This window comes from Lycium barbarum, chromosome 9, assembly GCF_019175385.1.
Source record: "Lycium barbarum isolate Lr01 chromosome 9, ASM1917538v2, whole genome shotgun sequence".
Lineage (NCBI taxonomy): Eukaryota > Viridiplantae > Streptophyta > Magnoliopsida > Solanales > Solanaceae > Lycium > Lycium barbarum.
This window is the reverse complement of record NC_083345.1, coordinates 110,227,941-110,244,624: the sequence shown is the minus strand read 5'-3', so window position 1 is coordinate 110,244,624 and position 16,684 is coordinate 110,227,941. Positions and strand designations below refer to the sequence as shown.

The window sequence follows — 16,684 nt, the reverse complement described above, 5'->3', positions numbered from 1 at the left end:
TGAAGGCTTCTTGTAAGGCATTCTTTGTCTCATTTATGGACTCTAGACTGTCACCAGTGATTAGTAAATCATCAACATACACCAATATTAATGTGATTCCCTTGCATGTCTTCTTTGAGTATGAAGAGTGATCATATTGACTCTGAATAAACTTGAATCTGAGTAAGGCTTCTTGTAGCTTTGCATTCCATTCCCTTGGGGCTTGTTTCAGTCCATACAAGGATTTAGTGAGTCTGCATACTTGCTTAGTGTCTCCCTGACTCTTAAATCCTTGTGGCAAGTCCATATGGATCTCATCATGTAGATCACCTTGAAGAAAGGCATTATACACATCCATTTGATGGATATGCCACTTCTTAGCTGCTGCTATAGCCAAAACAGTTCTAACTGTTACCATTTTCACCACAGGACTGAAAGTTTCCTGATAATCTATTCCTTCTTGTTGACTGTAACCCTTTGCTAATAGCCTTCCTTTGAATTTTTCTATCTCTCCACTGGTTTTGTACTTGATCTTGAAGATCCATTTGCAACCAATTGGTACTTTTCCATCAGGTAAGGACACCACTTGCCTAGTATTGTTTTGGTGCAGTGCATCCACCTCTGCTTGCATAGCTTCAACCCATCTTGGGTCTTTACTGCTTCTGCATAGTTATAAGGTTCAGTGGTACTTGAAACAACTGAAATAAAGGCTTTGTGACTGGAGGATAGATGATCATTAGTAAGGTATTTTGACATAGCATAAGGAATTTCATCATGACTATTTAGAGATACAAACTCTTTCATCCAAACTGGTGGATGTTTGGCTCTGGTGGATTGCCTAGTTGGTTGTGCTTTTTGGACTTGTTGACTTTGATTTTTTACACCATTTTGTACTTCCTCTGTGCAGTTGTGACCAAGGTTATCGGCTGTGTGTTCTTCCACCTCTGGTGTGAGTGTATGTACAGATTCCTCCTCAGCAGTTGTAGTGCTTATTTCACCGGTACTTCCCTTCCTCTTTGTACTGTATTTACATCAAGAAGAGTAGACACAGTTAATATAGGGACATTGCCATATACAAGTATAGGAGGTACACATAAAGTGGATGAGTTTGTTAGTTTTGAGAATGGAAATATTTCTTCTTTAAAGATCACATGTCTGTGCACAAAGAAACTTCTATTTTCCAAATCATATAATATATAACCTTTTTGTGTTTCTGAGTAGCCCATATGAACAACACTATTTTTATCTTGACTGCATTCTATCTGTTTGTTGAAGAGTCCTTGCAAAACATAGGCATCCTAACACTCTTAGGTGTTCCAAAGAAGGTTTTCTATTGTTCAGCTTCTCATATGGAGTACAGTTACCAATAACACTAGATGGTGGTAACCTATTAATGAGATATACTACAGCTTGGACACAATATTCCCAAAATTTAATAGGAGTATGACCCTGAAATCTTACAGCTCTTGTTATTTCAAGAATATGCTTATGTTTCCTTTCAGCTACCCTATTTTGTTGGGGAGTATAAGGACATGATTTTTGATGAATAATGCCTAGACTAGCAAACAAATCATGACATAAAGAATTCACAAACTCAATTCCATTATTAGTTCTAATCACGTTGACACTTATGTCATACTAGTTTTTTATTAGCAATAGAAAGTTTTTGATATGTAGCAATACATCATATTTTTGTCTTAACAAAAATATCCAAGTAAATCTTGTGAAATCATCTACAACAGTTATAAAGGATTTATAACCATCAACAGTAGCATTCTTATAGGGTCCCGAAACATCAATATGTACAATTTCAAATGATTTAGTGCTAACAGTTGCACTTTTAGGAAATGGCAATCTAGTTTGCCTTGCACAAGGGCACACTATTCAGTTATTTAAAAGATGAGTAATACTAGACAGTTTTAAGGGAAACCGTTTTTGTAGGACATTACCAGGAATGTGTCCCATTCTCTTATGCCATAAACCAGTCATAATATCACTAATAGTTTTACTAGTTGAAGACAGTCTACACCCAGTGATTTGTTCTTTTCTAATTCTGAGTTTGGACCTTGTGAGGTAGTACAAACCATCCTCTTCTTTACCAATCTCCTTCACTTTCCTAGTGAAGAGATCATGGAAAACACACAAATTAGGATAAAACTTAACTGAGCAATTAGGTTGTCTAGTTAATTTGGACACAAAAAATAAATTAAACTTAAAACTCTGCTATGTAGAACACATTATGGATACTATTTATACCTGAAAAGGCACTTGTTCCATTATGTTTAACATGTGTGACTTCACCATTTGGTAGAACTACTCTTTTCTCAGTTTCAGGTTTTTCTAAAGTAGTCTTATCTAACAGTTTTAAATCAGAAGTCATGTGATCTGTAGCACCTGAGTCAATGATCCATTCTTGTGAATTATTTGAGACTAGCAGGGAACTAGAGTTACCTATCATATTGGCAGCATAAGTTGCATTAGAAGTGTTGGATGCTTGAGCAGCTGTGTGACTTTGCTCCATCATCTTGTATATTTTTGCATATTGAGTAGGTGTAAGCTTTGGTCCTTCAGTTCTTTGAAATTGTGCTAGCTGTTGTTGAATGCTAGGATTACTAACTGATCCTGTTGTGTGGTAGTTGTGATAGCCAGGAGTGAGGCATCATCATTTCATTCACTTGATTCATGTCAGTTCCTAAACCTGGATGGTTGCCTTGATTCCATTGTTCAGTAATTACACCATGTGCATTATAGCTAGTTGGTCCTCCTCTTCTACCAAATCTTGTTCTGAACCTATTGTTAGACTGCTTATTCTGAAATCTAGTTTCACCTTGCTTAAACCAGTTATCACTTTGATTTGCCCTAGGATGGTCAGGTGGATACCCCACAAGCCTATAGCAATCCACTTTATAGTGTCCTTTAAGTTTACAGTGATCACAGAAGGCATTAGGATTGTAGTTGGAATATTACCTCTTTTTGAATTTCTGGTTTGGATTTCCAGCCCTAGAATACATTGCCAGTGCATCAACTTCACTTATTCCTTGTGATTTACTAGCATTGACCCAAACAACCCATAACTAGTTGAACTGCTCTTTTATTCTCATCACTAACTATCATAGAGTAAGCTTGATTAATACTTGGTAGAGGACTCAACAACATGATATGACTCCTTGCTTGTGAGTAAGATTCATTTAATCCTATTAGAAATTGGTACAACTTTTGTCTTTGAACATACATAACAAATTCCTTAGACTTATCACACTTGCATCTTGAAACTGGGACCATAGACTCAAATTCATTCCACAGTTCCTTCAACTTTGAGTAATACACAGCTACTGATTGAGTTCCTTGCGCAAATGTTGCAATTTTTTGATGAATATTGAATGACCTAGAGTCAACAATCTTTTCAAATCTTTCTTTCAAATCAACTCATAGAGATTGTGTATCAGTAGCATATTGTATATCTGTAGCACATACAATTCTACCTATTAGATTAATGTCTACTGAATTCATAAGCCAAGATAATACAATTGCATTCACATGCTCCCATTGATCCCACAAACTTTCAACATAGTTTTCTATCTTGCATTTTCCACTCATAAATAGTAATTTATTTCTTCCTAACAATGCTAGTTTCATTGATTTATTCCACACAATATAATTCTCGTTGCCTTTCAACTGGAAAGAGATTATAGAGATACCACTTACATCAATTGATTGAAGATATAGTGGATGATTATATTCAATTACTGGTGCTTGCGATTCAATCGATCCTATCAATGTACTTGTGTTTACTGGTTCAATTCCGGTTGTAATCACCATGGAAATTGTTCAGAAATTCTGAAATTTTCCCTAATTTGATCGGAACTTGATTTGAATTGAATTCCTTAATACGATTGAGATTTTTACAATCGAAGGTTATGCGGAATCGAAGCAGTAATTCATCCTACTCTGATAGCATGAAGTAATATGTGATAATAACCAAAGAACCCTAATTGATATAAGATTAAAGAAGGAAAGAAACGTTCTGTATATTTTTCTTGAACTGATATGAGTACAAATATGTCCTATTTATAGTTAGTTAGGAACTAATCTACTAACTTAACTAACTAGTATGTAAAGACTAAAATACCCTTCTCACTTATTTACATTTTCTCCAATAAATACACACAACATTCATGGAATCTTACATAAACTTGATATATCATCAAAATTCATGATATTACATTTTCCCAAGTTAATAAAAGGAAGTAAAAAAAGCTTACATACAAATACTAAAAGAAACTAAAACTCAAATATAGCATTATAAGATGCAACATCTGATATTGCATCTCTAATGTGTATTCCACCAAATGCTCCTCCAAACACCTACATGTTCGAATTTGTTTATTTACAGTCTGATTTTTATCTTTACACATAGAAAGTTAAGTTGTTTTATTTTACACTAAATAATAAAATAATAGTCGGACTTTTATCTTACAGAAAGAAAGTTAAGTCTGACGTTTATTTTACACTAAAATTAAATTATGTGTTGGTTTGCACAAACACTAGTTCCAACTAATTTTGCATATATTTGCATTTTTTTTTACATCATTCCGCCTCAGTCGCATATTATATTTAAACTTTTACTAGCTCAAAACATATTTTGAAAAAGCTAATCCATTGTAATTGCTTCTATTGAAAGGAAAAAAAAAAGGTTTGCAGAGCATTTGATTAGTTGCTAATATAACTAATATGAAAATGAGACACAGATAGTTGCGATAAACTGAAGATCAAACTAGAACTTAACTGTATACCTGAATGTTTTACTCTTCTAGATGCGATTATTTCTTCTTTTTATTTCTTCTTTTGTAGTGCCTTTGACTTTGTTTCTTCTTTCTCCGTCGCCTAATAATTTTGTTTTCCAACTCTTCAATGATTTTTGCAAGCCATTTTAGATTTCCAGTCGAAATCATGAAATATACTATGGATAATCCAATACATAGTCCACTTCCATAACCCATAAGAGCAGCTTTCCAAAATTCATTGAGAAATTCAGAAGTGCTTTCGTCATCATCAACCGCATAATCGGTATAATTTGTCTCTGGTATCAAAATATTTCCACAACCTTTTGAAACAGGGAATCCACGTAATCCATCATTACCATCATATGAATTTTTCTCAAATGTAGCAAATTGACGTCCTTGAGGGATGCATCCTTGGAGATGATTGTGAGAGAGACTTAAGAATGCAAGAGACGTAAGAGCAGCTAGCTGTTCTGGTATCTCTCCCGAAAGTTGGTTAAACGATAGATCCAATGATTCGACTACTGATAAACTTCCAAGTGATGGTGGTATATGACCTTGCAATACATTATGAGACAAATTCAGCACCCGAAGCGCAAAAAGATCTCCCATAATACTTGGAATTTGTCCTTCAAATCTGTTGCTTGAAAGATCAATAGCAGTGTAAATAGTCAAAAAATTTTCAAGTTCACGCTCCAGTCCCTTGGTTGCAACTGTCAAATGATCGTGGTAACGTCCTTCTCCAACATATATAGTAAGATATGTTGGTGCCTTTATTGTTTGATCAATTTTCCTCATGGCTTTGAAATGTTGAAGCAAACTCATTGGTAAGTTTCCTGTGAAGGCATTGTAAGAGAGATCAATGATTCGAAGCTCAGAAAACATGTTTCCATTCCTTGAAGTTCTAATAGGCCCGTGCAATTTATTCAATCTCAAGCTTAAAATTTGCAGCTTCGGAAGAGTATTCAACCACATCGGGAATGTGTCGACGAGGTAATTGTCTCCTAAATTAAGAACTTGCAACTCTTTGCAATTGGCCAAAGATACAGAGATTTTTCCCTCTAGTTCATTCTCTTGCAAGTTGATACTTTTGAGTTTACTTCCAATGCTAAAAGTTGTTGGAAGAGTCCCAGAAAGATTGTTGTGGTGTATACTCAAAACCTCAAGGGCACTCATGTTGCCAAAACATTCCAAAATTGCTCCCTTAAGATTGTTTCTACCCAATTCTAAAATCCGTAGTGATGTTAAATTGCAAAAAGATGAAGGAATATCTCCACTAAGATTATTATGTGACATCGTAAAAAGTTGGAGGCCATTGATATTACCCAAACATTGAGTAATTTTTCCTTTCAAGTTGTTTCCCGCGAGATACAACTGTTCTAGTGATGTCAAATTGCACATAGATGAAGGAATTTCCTCAGTGAGATTGTTATTATGGAGAATCAGACCTTGCATATTTCTCAAATTGCCAAAGGAAGCAGGAATAGAACCATTAAGAGAGTTACTCCACAAATGTAGCTCAGTAAGGGACTTTAGGTAACCTATTTCTTTAGGAATGGAGCCAGAAAGTTGATTCTTATGAAGAAACAAAAAACACAAGCTGGTCAAGTTCCCCAATGAAGTAGGAATAGAACCATTAAGAAAGTTAGTATCTAAAGATAGCTTTGTAAGAGACCTTAGGTTACCTATTTCTTTAGGAATGGAGCTAGAAAGTTGATTCTTATGAAGAAACAAAAAACACAAGCTGGTCAAGTTTCCCAATGAAGTAGGAATAGAACCATTAAGAAAGTTAGTACCTAAAGATAGCTTTGTAAGAGACCTTAGGTTACCTATTTCTCTTGGAATGGTACCACTTAAATGGTTTTCAAATAGGCGGAGGACCTGAAGCTTGGTTTGCAAGTCGATTTGTGGTGGTATTGTACCCGAAATCTGATTGTTGTGCACGGCAAGATAGACAAGATTAGTGAGTTTACCAATTTCAAGTGGGATGGTGCCGGAGAAATTGTTCATGCTAAGATCAAGATACTCAAGAAAAGGGAGAGATGAAAATGGAAAATCATAGAGCGTACCAATGACACTAGCATTTGTAATATTTAACATGTTTATCCTACCATTAAAGCATATAACTCCATACCAATCCTTGCATGCATTAGAACTTGGTCTCCGTGAAGCCATTAAGGAATTATTCTTGTTCTTGAAAGTTGCTTTCCATTTCAGGAGGACAGTTACTTCCTCAGTGGAAGCAAAAGTAACTGTAAAGACTAGATATAAAAGGGTGAAAAACTGAAACAAAAAAATTTTCTGGGGAACAATCATGTTTGTCAAAAGGATATAAAAAGTTTGTATTGGAGAAGATATCAAGAATGCTAAGCGCTCTGTTTTAGTTCCTAATTAAAGTCCTGGCAATTTATATAGGACGATTTTAAATAGGGGACTTCCTAAAGATCCGGCGAAATTTCTTGATGATTTAGAAAGAAAGATAAAGCAAGTTAAAAAGTTTACTTTGAAATATAATATAAAAAGAATAAGTCTATCCATTTTTTTTAATTGAATCAGACCCGATTCACCAAGAAAATAAAAATTATCTTGTGGCTTTAGAAAGATATGTCTACTAAAAAAAATTGGGTAGCCTTCTTTTTTAAAATCACGTGGCTTTTTTTTAAATTAAAAAATAAACTAAATGATTTTAAAAAAAAATCTGTCAGCAAAAAGGATATATTTACAACATTTTATAACGACAGGTGTATAGTTATACCACTTTTATAACGGAAGTATATCTATTCTAAATCGTAAAGTTGAGGGGTATATTTTCACCTTTTTCTCTTTAATAAATGCATCTCCTTTACTAGATTTTGTTTTTTTGATTATTTTCAAATCTTGAAAATCTCTGTTGAAATGTATGACAGCATCTTTTTGCTTAGATAGTTGTCCCACGGCATAATTAAGGCCTCTTTTGTCTATAGAAAGAAAAAAAAATCACTTTTTTTTTAGAATTTCAGAGTTGGAGTTGTGTTTGGCTATAATTTTTGAAATTGTAGTTTTTGGTGAAATGTAGTTGTAAAAGAGTGAAAAAAGTAAATTTTTTTGAAACATAATTTTTTGAATTTTTGATATTTTGGAATACAACTTCAAGTTGTATTCGAAATTCTTATGGTCAAACACTTAAAAGTGAAAAAAGTAAAAAAAAAAAATCGGAATAAGATGAATAATTCTTATGACTAAATGCCTACTAAGAATGTTTTTTTTTTTTTCCAACGAGATAAGATGTTAAAAGCACTCAAATCTTGAATTAAGCACTTAAGCACCATCCACATTTCATGAGTGGGATTTGTGTCACAATCTGTATGCACCACTTGGCAAATAAAAGTACTATTGCTCATCAAAAATATTAAAAGTATAATTTTACTTTTACTTTTTCGCTTTAGTAAATCAAGAAAAGAATGCATTTTCTTTTTTAATTTTACTTTTATCATTAAGTAATTAATGACTTTCAAACTATTTGGAGTACCATAAGGATAATTTGGTAATATTTACATTCAACTAATTTCTTTTAAGTGAAAATGTAACTGACAAGTAAAAGGGAATGAAGGGACTAATATTCTATTTGACCAAGCTTTCAAAACTTATTTATTTTGAAAGATACTTTTTGTTAGAAGTTCTTTTAGGAGATAATATTTTTGGAGAGAATTATAACGATTTAGGAGTCAATAAGTCAATGTTTCACTTTCCATGGAAAAGTAAAGACTAAGAATTCAAATGTGCTCGGTAATTACTAACCGGTCAAGTTTAAAGTTGTGGAAATCCTTCTATCCATGGAAAAGTAAAGTGGAAGGAAAAAGCAAGCACTTTCAGAGACAGTGTAAATAGGGGGCCATTTAGGATGGATTCAAAATAGCTAATAAGTATTTAGTGCTTAAAAATCACTTCTAGGTGCTAAAGCTGATATTTATAAAAGGGAAAAGATCTAAATATGCCACTGAGCTTTGGAAAATGGTCCAAGTATGTCATCCGTCAATAGTTGGGGTAAAACATGCACAATTTCACAAAGTCCAAGGGGCAGAATTTTGCAAAGTTTAAAAATTCTTTTCTCGAGTGAATAACTTAAAAGGCTATTAAACTATAGCGAATATCTCACTAAAGTCACTTATGTTTATTTTGTATCAAAAAGGTCATTCAAGTTAGACTAGTCTACCAATAAAATCATTATATTAAAAAAACTAAAGAAATAATTACATAAACCTCCCGCGAGTTTGATTTTATGTCACTTACTTTCTTTGTAGTTAAATTGCCTCGCTTATTTTATTTTTTAATGATAATTTTTTAACCTAATTATTATCAATAAAAATAATAATTTAACCAATTTGGCCTTTAAGATATTTTCTTTTGTGTTTTATGAATTCCGTAAGTCATAATTTGTTCTTTAATCAATTGTGAATTATAAAGAATCTTAACCCACCCCCACCCCCCACCCCCCACCCCTCCCTTTTTTTTTTTGTTTAAAGTGATGGAACATTATGAATTTGTGAAGAATTTAGGTTGTGGTAATTTTGGAGCACATAAGCTTGTAAGAGAAAATAAGGCAAAAAAGTTCTTTGCTGTGAACGTACATGTTGAACCATATGATAATATCTCTTAGAAATTTTGTTAATAAGCTTCAAAATATTAAATAACCAAAACAAAAGAAAAAAAATATAAGAAGTATTACACCTTTCTTTCCATGATTAATAAATAAATTCTAACAGGTTCCCAAAATTAATATAGTAATTTCTCTAAAGAATCAGTATATCCTCAATTAATTTAATTAACGAAGATTAACTTATAAGTTTCATATACGGAAGTCCTAATATTGCATGCCTTTATCCGTACCTTAAATTTGTATAAAATTCAATTTTTCAAAAAAAAAAAAAAAAGTTTACAAAGTTAATTTAAAAAAAATATCCTAAAGGACATTAAACTAAAATGTTTTTATTAATAATAATTAGGTTAAAAAATTTATCATAAAAAAATAAAATAAGAGAGGCAAGTAAACCACGAAGGAAGTAAGTGTTTCATAATCAATCAGTACATACTTTTTTAATTTGTACATACAATATTAACATATGTGGGTAAGGAGTAACTAAAATCAAAAGGGATAAAGTACAAGCTCAAATCGATGAATAATCAATGAATATCGAATGACTTGATTATTGATCACAAAATTATTAAATATCGTTTGAACCTGCAAAATTAAACAACTAAATTTAGCTATGGATTAGATCCAAATATACTATAGTTATAATGCAAAAGTACCTTTCTACTGTAATCTGAGTGAGATATATTTTGATTTTCTTTTAAAGAAGTGAGTAACTTCAACTGATAATAGGGCATAATTATAGTTCTTAATTGTCATGACCCAGCCCCGTGGGCCATGACTAGTGCCCGAGCTGGACACCCACATGTACCTGACAACTGATACTATAGGTCCTCAATCAATCATATTGAAATAACATCCGCAAACCGACGAGGCTGCCACTGTATATATATCATTATACTACGCAAGCCGACAAGGCTGCCACTACATATCAGTATATTACGCAAACCGACAAGGCTGCCATTACGAAACGATAACATATGCAAGCCGGCAAGGCTGCTACCACGACAGAACATCCGCAATAACCATATAGACACAGCTGATCAAACCTGTACACCACCCACATACATGTCTACAGACCTCTAAGAGTATCAACAGTAACATATGACGGGACAGGGCCCCGTCGTACCCCTGGGCAAAAACATATATATATGCATATCAGTAAGTCTGTACCAAAATCTAGGCTCCGGAACGACGGAGCTCCCAAGACAGCTGAGTGAAAGTCCTATGCTGAAGGATCGCCAAACCGACTATCTGTACCTGCGGGCATGAAACGCAACCCCCCGAAGAAAAGGGGTCAGTACGGAATATGTACTGAGTATATAAAGCATGAAATACAGTAAAGAGGATCATAACTGAAATAGAGATTACCAGAAACAAGTATGACTTTTAAAACATCAATACACTTGCCTTATGAAATGAGAATCATGCATATCAATATCATATATCATATATATAACGTGTCCCGGCCCTCTAGTGAGGGACTCGGTGAATAAGGTCGCCACATACCATCCTTGGCTCCATAATCACATCATCACACCATCACATCATCACACCATCATATCATCACATCATATATATATATATATATATATATATATAACGTGTCCCGGCCCTCTAGTGAGGTACTCAGTGAATAATGTAGTGAAACTGTGCACGAAAACGTGTCCTGGCCCGGGACTCAGTGAAAGATATATTGAGGCACGCACGAGCAGAGTAGTGAGCAACCATATGCAAATTAAATCATATCTGAGACTCAATGGAATAATCAAACGAACCATCATTTGCAAATCAAGACAATAGTCATATCAAATACCTTTCGAATGTCACTGTGAATTATATCAAAATAGAACTCTGGAACCATATGTACGTATCAAAACATAATAAAGTAAGTTCTGGGAATCAAGAACATTAGCCATCCTAGTGGCTCTAAGAATAGGAATTTCTTTGGAACCATATACACATCGTCTGTTCGTCTCATAAAGATCATGCCAAAAAGAAGGAAGGGTTAACTTTACATACCTTAAGTTGCCAATATAAAACCCAAATGAACTCATCGTAATGCTGATGCTAATCCTATGACAAGGAAATACATGTATGACTTTAGATGGCTTTCGTATATCGTGTATATCAATTGATAACTTGATCCTAAAACGAAACAGGTAGCATCTCCCTAATATCGCTAGTATCTCCGAATTTCATATATCACAATAACAGCCAAATGACAAAAATAGATCTCAACAACACATCATATATATCCACAATGACCTCATAATACTTTATAGTGATCGTCAAGCTTGAAGTAGGATCTGTACAACCCATGTCACCTTTTGCATGCTTCTTTCTTAACTTAATAACATTCTCAATAAGATAAAGAAGTCATTTACTACAAATTCTATTCTTATCTCATATGATTATAACAAAAAAGCAGCCCACAAACTCAACTCTTTCCAAGTGACGATTTTATTCTCAAGTTCGGGTTTATTTCATCAATTCCCACAATTTAGCCAAAACATCAATCATAATACCAATAATAATATTAACAAATACATATTCAAAATAGAATCAAATCCATTCCTAAGTCACTTCCAAAACAGCCCAATACAAATTCCTATACTGATGCTCGTATATACTTCTTTATTTCCGCATATACATAGTATAACAACAACAACTACAACCAATCCCACGATATTCCAGCACATCAAATAATTTATAATAACCACCAAACAGCCCACAATGCAATTATATCAACAAACTAGTTAATACATTTGTAGCACCATTTCCGCCATTTTAACTAGGGAATTCTTCCATAGCCAACTTAATTAGAAAGATACGGAGATAAAACATACCTTAATCTCTAGACCACCTTATTAGAATCCCAGCTCTATGCTTTCAAAACCAGCCATACAATAGGGTGACAACACTCCAAAACGTTTATGCCATCACTTAGCTATCAAGGAAGGAGAAGATGATATGAAAATTCAGCAACTACTTTTGTGTTCTTATATTTTTGTGTTGTTGAACACCTGAACGTTTTCTTAGAAATAATATGTAATGAACAACCTGCTTTCCTTGTTTCCAATTGCAAATGAAATGAAATAAGGTCTTAAGGACCATTTTCCACCTTTATACGTGTCATTTGGTACATAAATGTGCTAATGACTCGTGATATTTTAGCACCAATATGATGCCACCTATTGGCCTAGTTAGTGCCATGTATCAGCCACCATTTTAATTATCTAATGCCATGTGGCAACTTGCTAATAGTACTTATTTATTTAATCCCATTTAATACCATAATTAATTTCTTGATCTCAATTCATTTTAATATCAATTATTTTTAATACACTTCATATACCCATTTCCATGATTATGTGACGTAGCACTAGTCCATAGTCCCTTTTGGTACATACAAAATATTATTTTCAATCATCGTCGTCATGTTTTTTTTTTTTTTTTTTTTTTTTTTTGTCTTAAATCATTTTGGGACTTCATTCCTTGTATACACCGAGCTCTTGATTTTTATCCTTGGATATGATCGAATTCTCCGGGCTCGGGTAAATTTGCTCCTGTTGGACGATTCAATTTTCTAGTCCGAAAATACGAGATATTATAGCTTGGACCGTATTTCATCAAATTAATTTCGAACCTCGACAAAATTTATTTTCTTAGAATGGTTTAACTTTAAATTCTTACGATACATGTGTACCATCACTTTTACCACCAATACGCTTGGGGGAATAACTTCGTGTCCATTACTAATATCATTTAACTCGCACACTTTCCAATACATAAGAACACGGGATGTAACATTAATAATGTGAAATACTATAATTATAAGACGTAAGAACTGTTAATTTTTTATGATAGAGTAATCAGAGTAATATGTTAGAAGGCTAATACCACCAAATTTAGCCTCAATAGCAATGGTCAAACTAACCCATTCCAAAACATAAAGTGCAAAAAAGCAAATGAAGTTGATTTGAGGAAGAATGCCCTTTAGGATTCGTGTACGTTACTGTCTATGTACCCTTCGTTTTTTAATCATTTCAAAACGACTTGGATGCTTTTGATAAATTGGATACTTTTCTGCAGTTTGAACTATTCTTGATGTTATAGATATTCACTTATATTTATTCTAAGCCTAGAATTGTCTCAAGATACCTTATAGTATTTAATGTTATCTTCACCATTTAACTTAAGCATCCAAAAATCATAGAAACCCAAAACCAATAGGGATAGATTTGAAATCAAACCCACAAACATATAGTATGTGTTTCTGGATTTGATTTGAAAATTAATTTCAACAAAAGCATAATAAGGCATAAAAAAGATGTGTTAAAATTTATATGAAGCTCCTCTGTGATTGTATTTTGAGAAACAAAGTTGCTGCAAACTGTATCTTCAATTCTACTATCCCTTAGAAGGGAAAACCAAAAAAGAATTTTGTAACAAAAGGCAAAGGGTGGCCAGTAAAAGAAGCAAAACAATGTTTGATTAAAGGAAAACGAATTATTAATAATCTTGAATAAACAGGTATCTAGCGGAGTTAGTCGAGGTGAACGCAAGTTAGCCCGGACACCACAGTTAATTAAAAAAAAAATCTTGACTCAAATTTGTAGCAAAATTGAGAAGTCTCAACTAAAACGTGAGACTTGCAAGATGTGTCCCATATTTATTGTGTATGATAAAAATAACAAACAAGCTAGCATGTGATGAATAATTATTGTTAAATTGTAAGTATTACATTTACATGTTATTCCGGAATATACAAGCAACTATATATAATAGTTGGCAGTAAGCAAAAATTGAATTTGTATAACACGAAACAAAATAATTTAATTACATGTACATGACTGCATGCTAAGAGAGAAGATCAATAGAAGGTATTCATGGAAAGGAATTTTTTTAGCAGAAAGAATAAAAGGATAACAATGATGCAATGACTTGAGTCTACTTTTATGAAGTATAAAAAAGAATATAAAAAGACTATACATGAATATAGAATTTTAATGGTAGAAGCTCAGAAGATCAAATAAATGAAAGAAGTGTGAAACGGAGATATTTTAAAATTTTAAAACGTTTTGCACAACAACCGCCTACCATAATGAATGAAAGATGAAACAATTGTTTCCACTTACCCGGTTTTTCATTGGAGCTTTAATTATTCATTAGTAGAAGAAAATTTTATGAAGGGTAAAATGGTCCATTAATTTTTAATGGCCATTTTCGTAATCTGACTTTAGACTTAGAATCTTCCCACTTTTAATATAATATAATTTCTTTAGTTTTTGGTATAATTGGTATAATTTATAGGTACACTTGAATGACCTTTATGATACAAAACAAATATAAGTGACTTTAGTGAAACATTTACTATAGTTCAATGACCTTTTAAGTTATTCACTCTCTTTTCTCTTGTAAAAAAAGGTCACGTGTTGGAAAGTTTCCGTTATTAGTGTCAGGTAAAAAAAGTATTGAAAACTGATAAGCATTTTGTACCCTTCGTAAAAGTTCGTTAACTATAGGTGCATCTTAAGGTTTGAACAGCTCCGCTTAATTTTCATAAGTTGTGTGGAATGAACTTTTGAGTTATTTCTCAGTTGTGGATTTCTTATTTTAAGTATTTATACGTGTATATATAAGGTAATCGTGTTGTTGCTGGTGCTGGTGTGTTGGCTGGATATGAAAAGCTTCAGCTGATGGTTTTCAGAAAAAAGAATATGTTTCTGGTACAGTGGTGCCTAAATTCAGACCGTATATATCAGCCTTTAGCAGTGGCAGACCTAAAATTTAGAGGTTCCGGGTGCCGCGCTGTCCAAATAGAATAAACGGGTCGGTTTCTTCAATTTTGGGCTACGGTTCGGGTTATTTATCTTTATCGATTTGTATAGATAAATCGACCGAATATGTAGATTTGTTTAGTAATCTTCTCTTTTAGATATTCTGAGATTTAAGCTTCCTAACCAGTCCAAAAAAAAAAAAATTAGGAATAACAGGCCCTATTCTCTAAACTTTGAGAAAGAAAAAAGTTTTTGTTAGAATATTATGTAAATATTTAGTTACCATCTTTAATGACGTAAATATATTAGAAGAATATTTAGTTACCATTATGGTTAGGTGTATATTTAGTTACCTTCATTATAGCCTAGGATCTTTGTATATATACACATGTTGACAAAGATTAATGCAAGCAGATTATTACCTTCTTACATGGTATCAGACTAGGGCACGATTCTTCTCCTCTCTCTTCCTCCATCTCTGCGTCAACATCATCATCTTTCTCCTACAATCAGCCACCATGACTGATTCCTCCTCATCTGACTCCACCAAGTCCTTCTTCCACCCAGCTTTGGCTGTCTCCAACATCAAAAATCACATCTCCATTACTCTTGAGATGGAAAACGTCCAATATGGGACATGGGCGGAACTCTTCAAAATCCACGCCAAATCCCATAGAGTCCTCCACCATATCATTCCACCGGAGTCCGGGAAAGAAAAGGTGCCCAAAACCGATGCTGAAAAAGAGTTATGGTCAACTCTTGATGCCACGGTTCTTCAATGGATTTATGCTATCATCTCTACTGACCTATTGCATACTATCCTTGAACCCGACTCCACGGCCATGGAAGCTTGGAATAGGCTGCGTGACATATTCCAAGACAACAAAAATTCTCAAGCCGTCACTCTTGAGCATGAATTTTCTCACACTAATATGGAGGACTTCCCTAATGCTTCCGCGTATTGTCAACGACTCCAGATTCTATCCGATCAACTTAAGAACGTCGGTGCTCCAGTCTCCAATAACCGCCTCATCCTTCGAATGGTATCCGGACTCACTGACGCCTATAAGGGGGGTGGGTACACTCATCCGTCAAAGCAATCTTCTTCCTCTCTTCTATCAAGCCCGTTCCATGATCATTCTCGAAGAAACATGCTTCACCAAACAGCTTTCCACGGGATCCGCTAATGCCATGATTGCTCGGGATTACGGCGATAATCCCTCTTCTGGAAATAACTGTCATACCCTATTTTAACCGGGATTAAATTAGAAGTACGACATATTGGAGATTCCTGTTTTTGTTTACGTTAAGGAGTCGCCACCTAATTATTTATGGTGAATTAGGACACCTAAAGTTTATTAAAGTTATATTTAAAGTTTAACTCTGTTTAAGGTCTGCTGTAACACCTCGTAACTTCGGACGAAAAGTTTGACTCATAAGATGATAATATAATGGAACCAATATGAGGGTTATAGGAAGTGTTTTGAAAACCAATTAAGTCATAAGAAATG

General features: G+C 33.7%; 1 protein-coding gene, 1 long non-coding RNA gene and 1 pseudogene across 2 annotated transcripts; 1 reads left to right on the top strand and 2 right to left on the bottom strand.

Annotated features, from left to right (window-relative positions):
- Positions 1–1,509: 1,509 nt before the first annotated feature.
- On the bottom strand, positions 1,510–7,119 carry LOC132609389 (receptor-like protein 9DC3). Its single transcript, XM_060323363.1, has one exon. It carries the CDS (start codon positions 7,074–7,076, stop codon positions 4,800–4,802), a length of 2,277 nt encoding a protein of 758 aa, XP_060179346.1. The 5' UTR covers positions 7,077–7,119; the 3' UTR covers positions 1,510–4,799.
- A 2,708-nt stretch (positions 7,120–9,827) lies between these two features.
- Positions 9,828–12,501, bottom strand: LOC132609391 (uncharacterized). The gene is made up of 3 exons (XR_009570826.1): positions 12,240–12,501; positions 11,413–11,466; positions 9,828–10,650 (listed from the first exon to the last, which is right to left on the bottom strand). It is a non-coding gene; the product is annotated as an uncharacterized LOC132609391 (long non-coding RNA).
- A 3,190-nt stretch (positions 12,502–15,691) lies between these two features.
- On the top strand, positions 15,692–16,427 carry LOC132612153 (uncharacterized; annotated as a pseudogene).
- Positions 16,428–16,684: the final 257 nt, after the last annotated feature.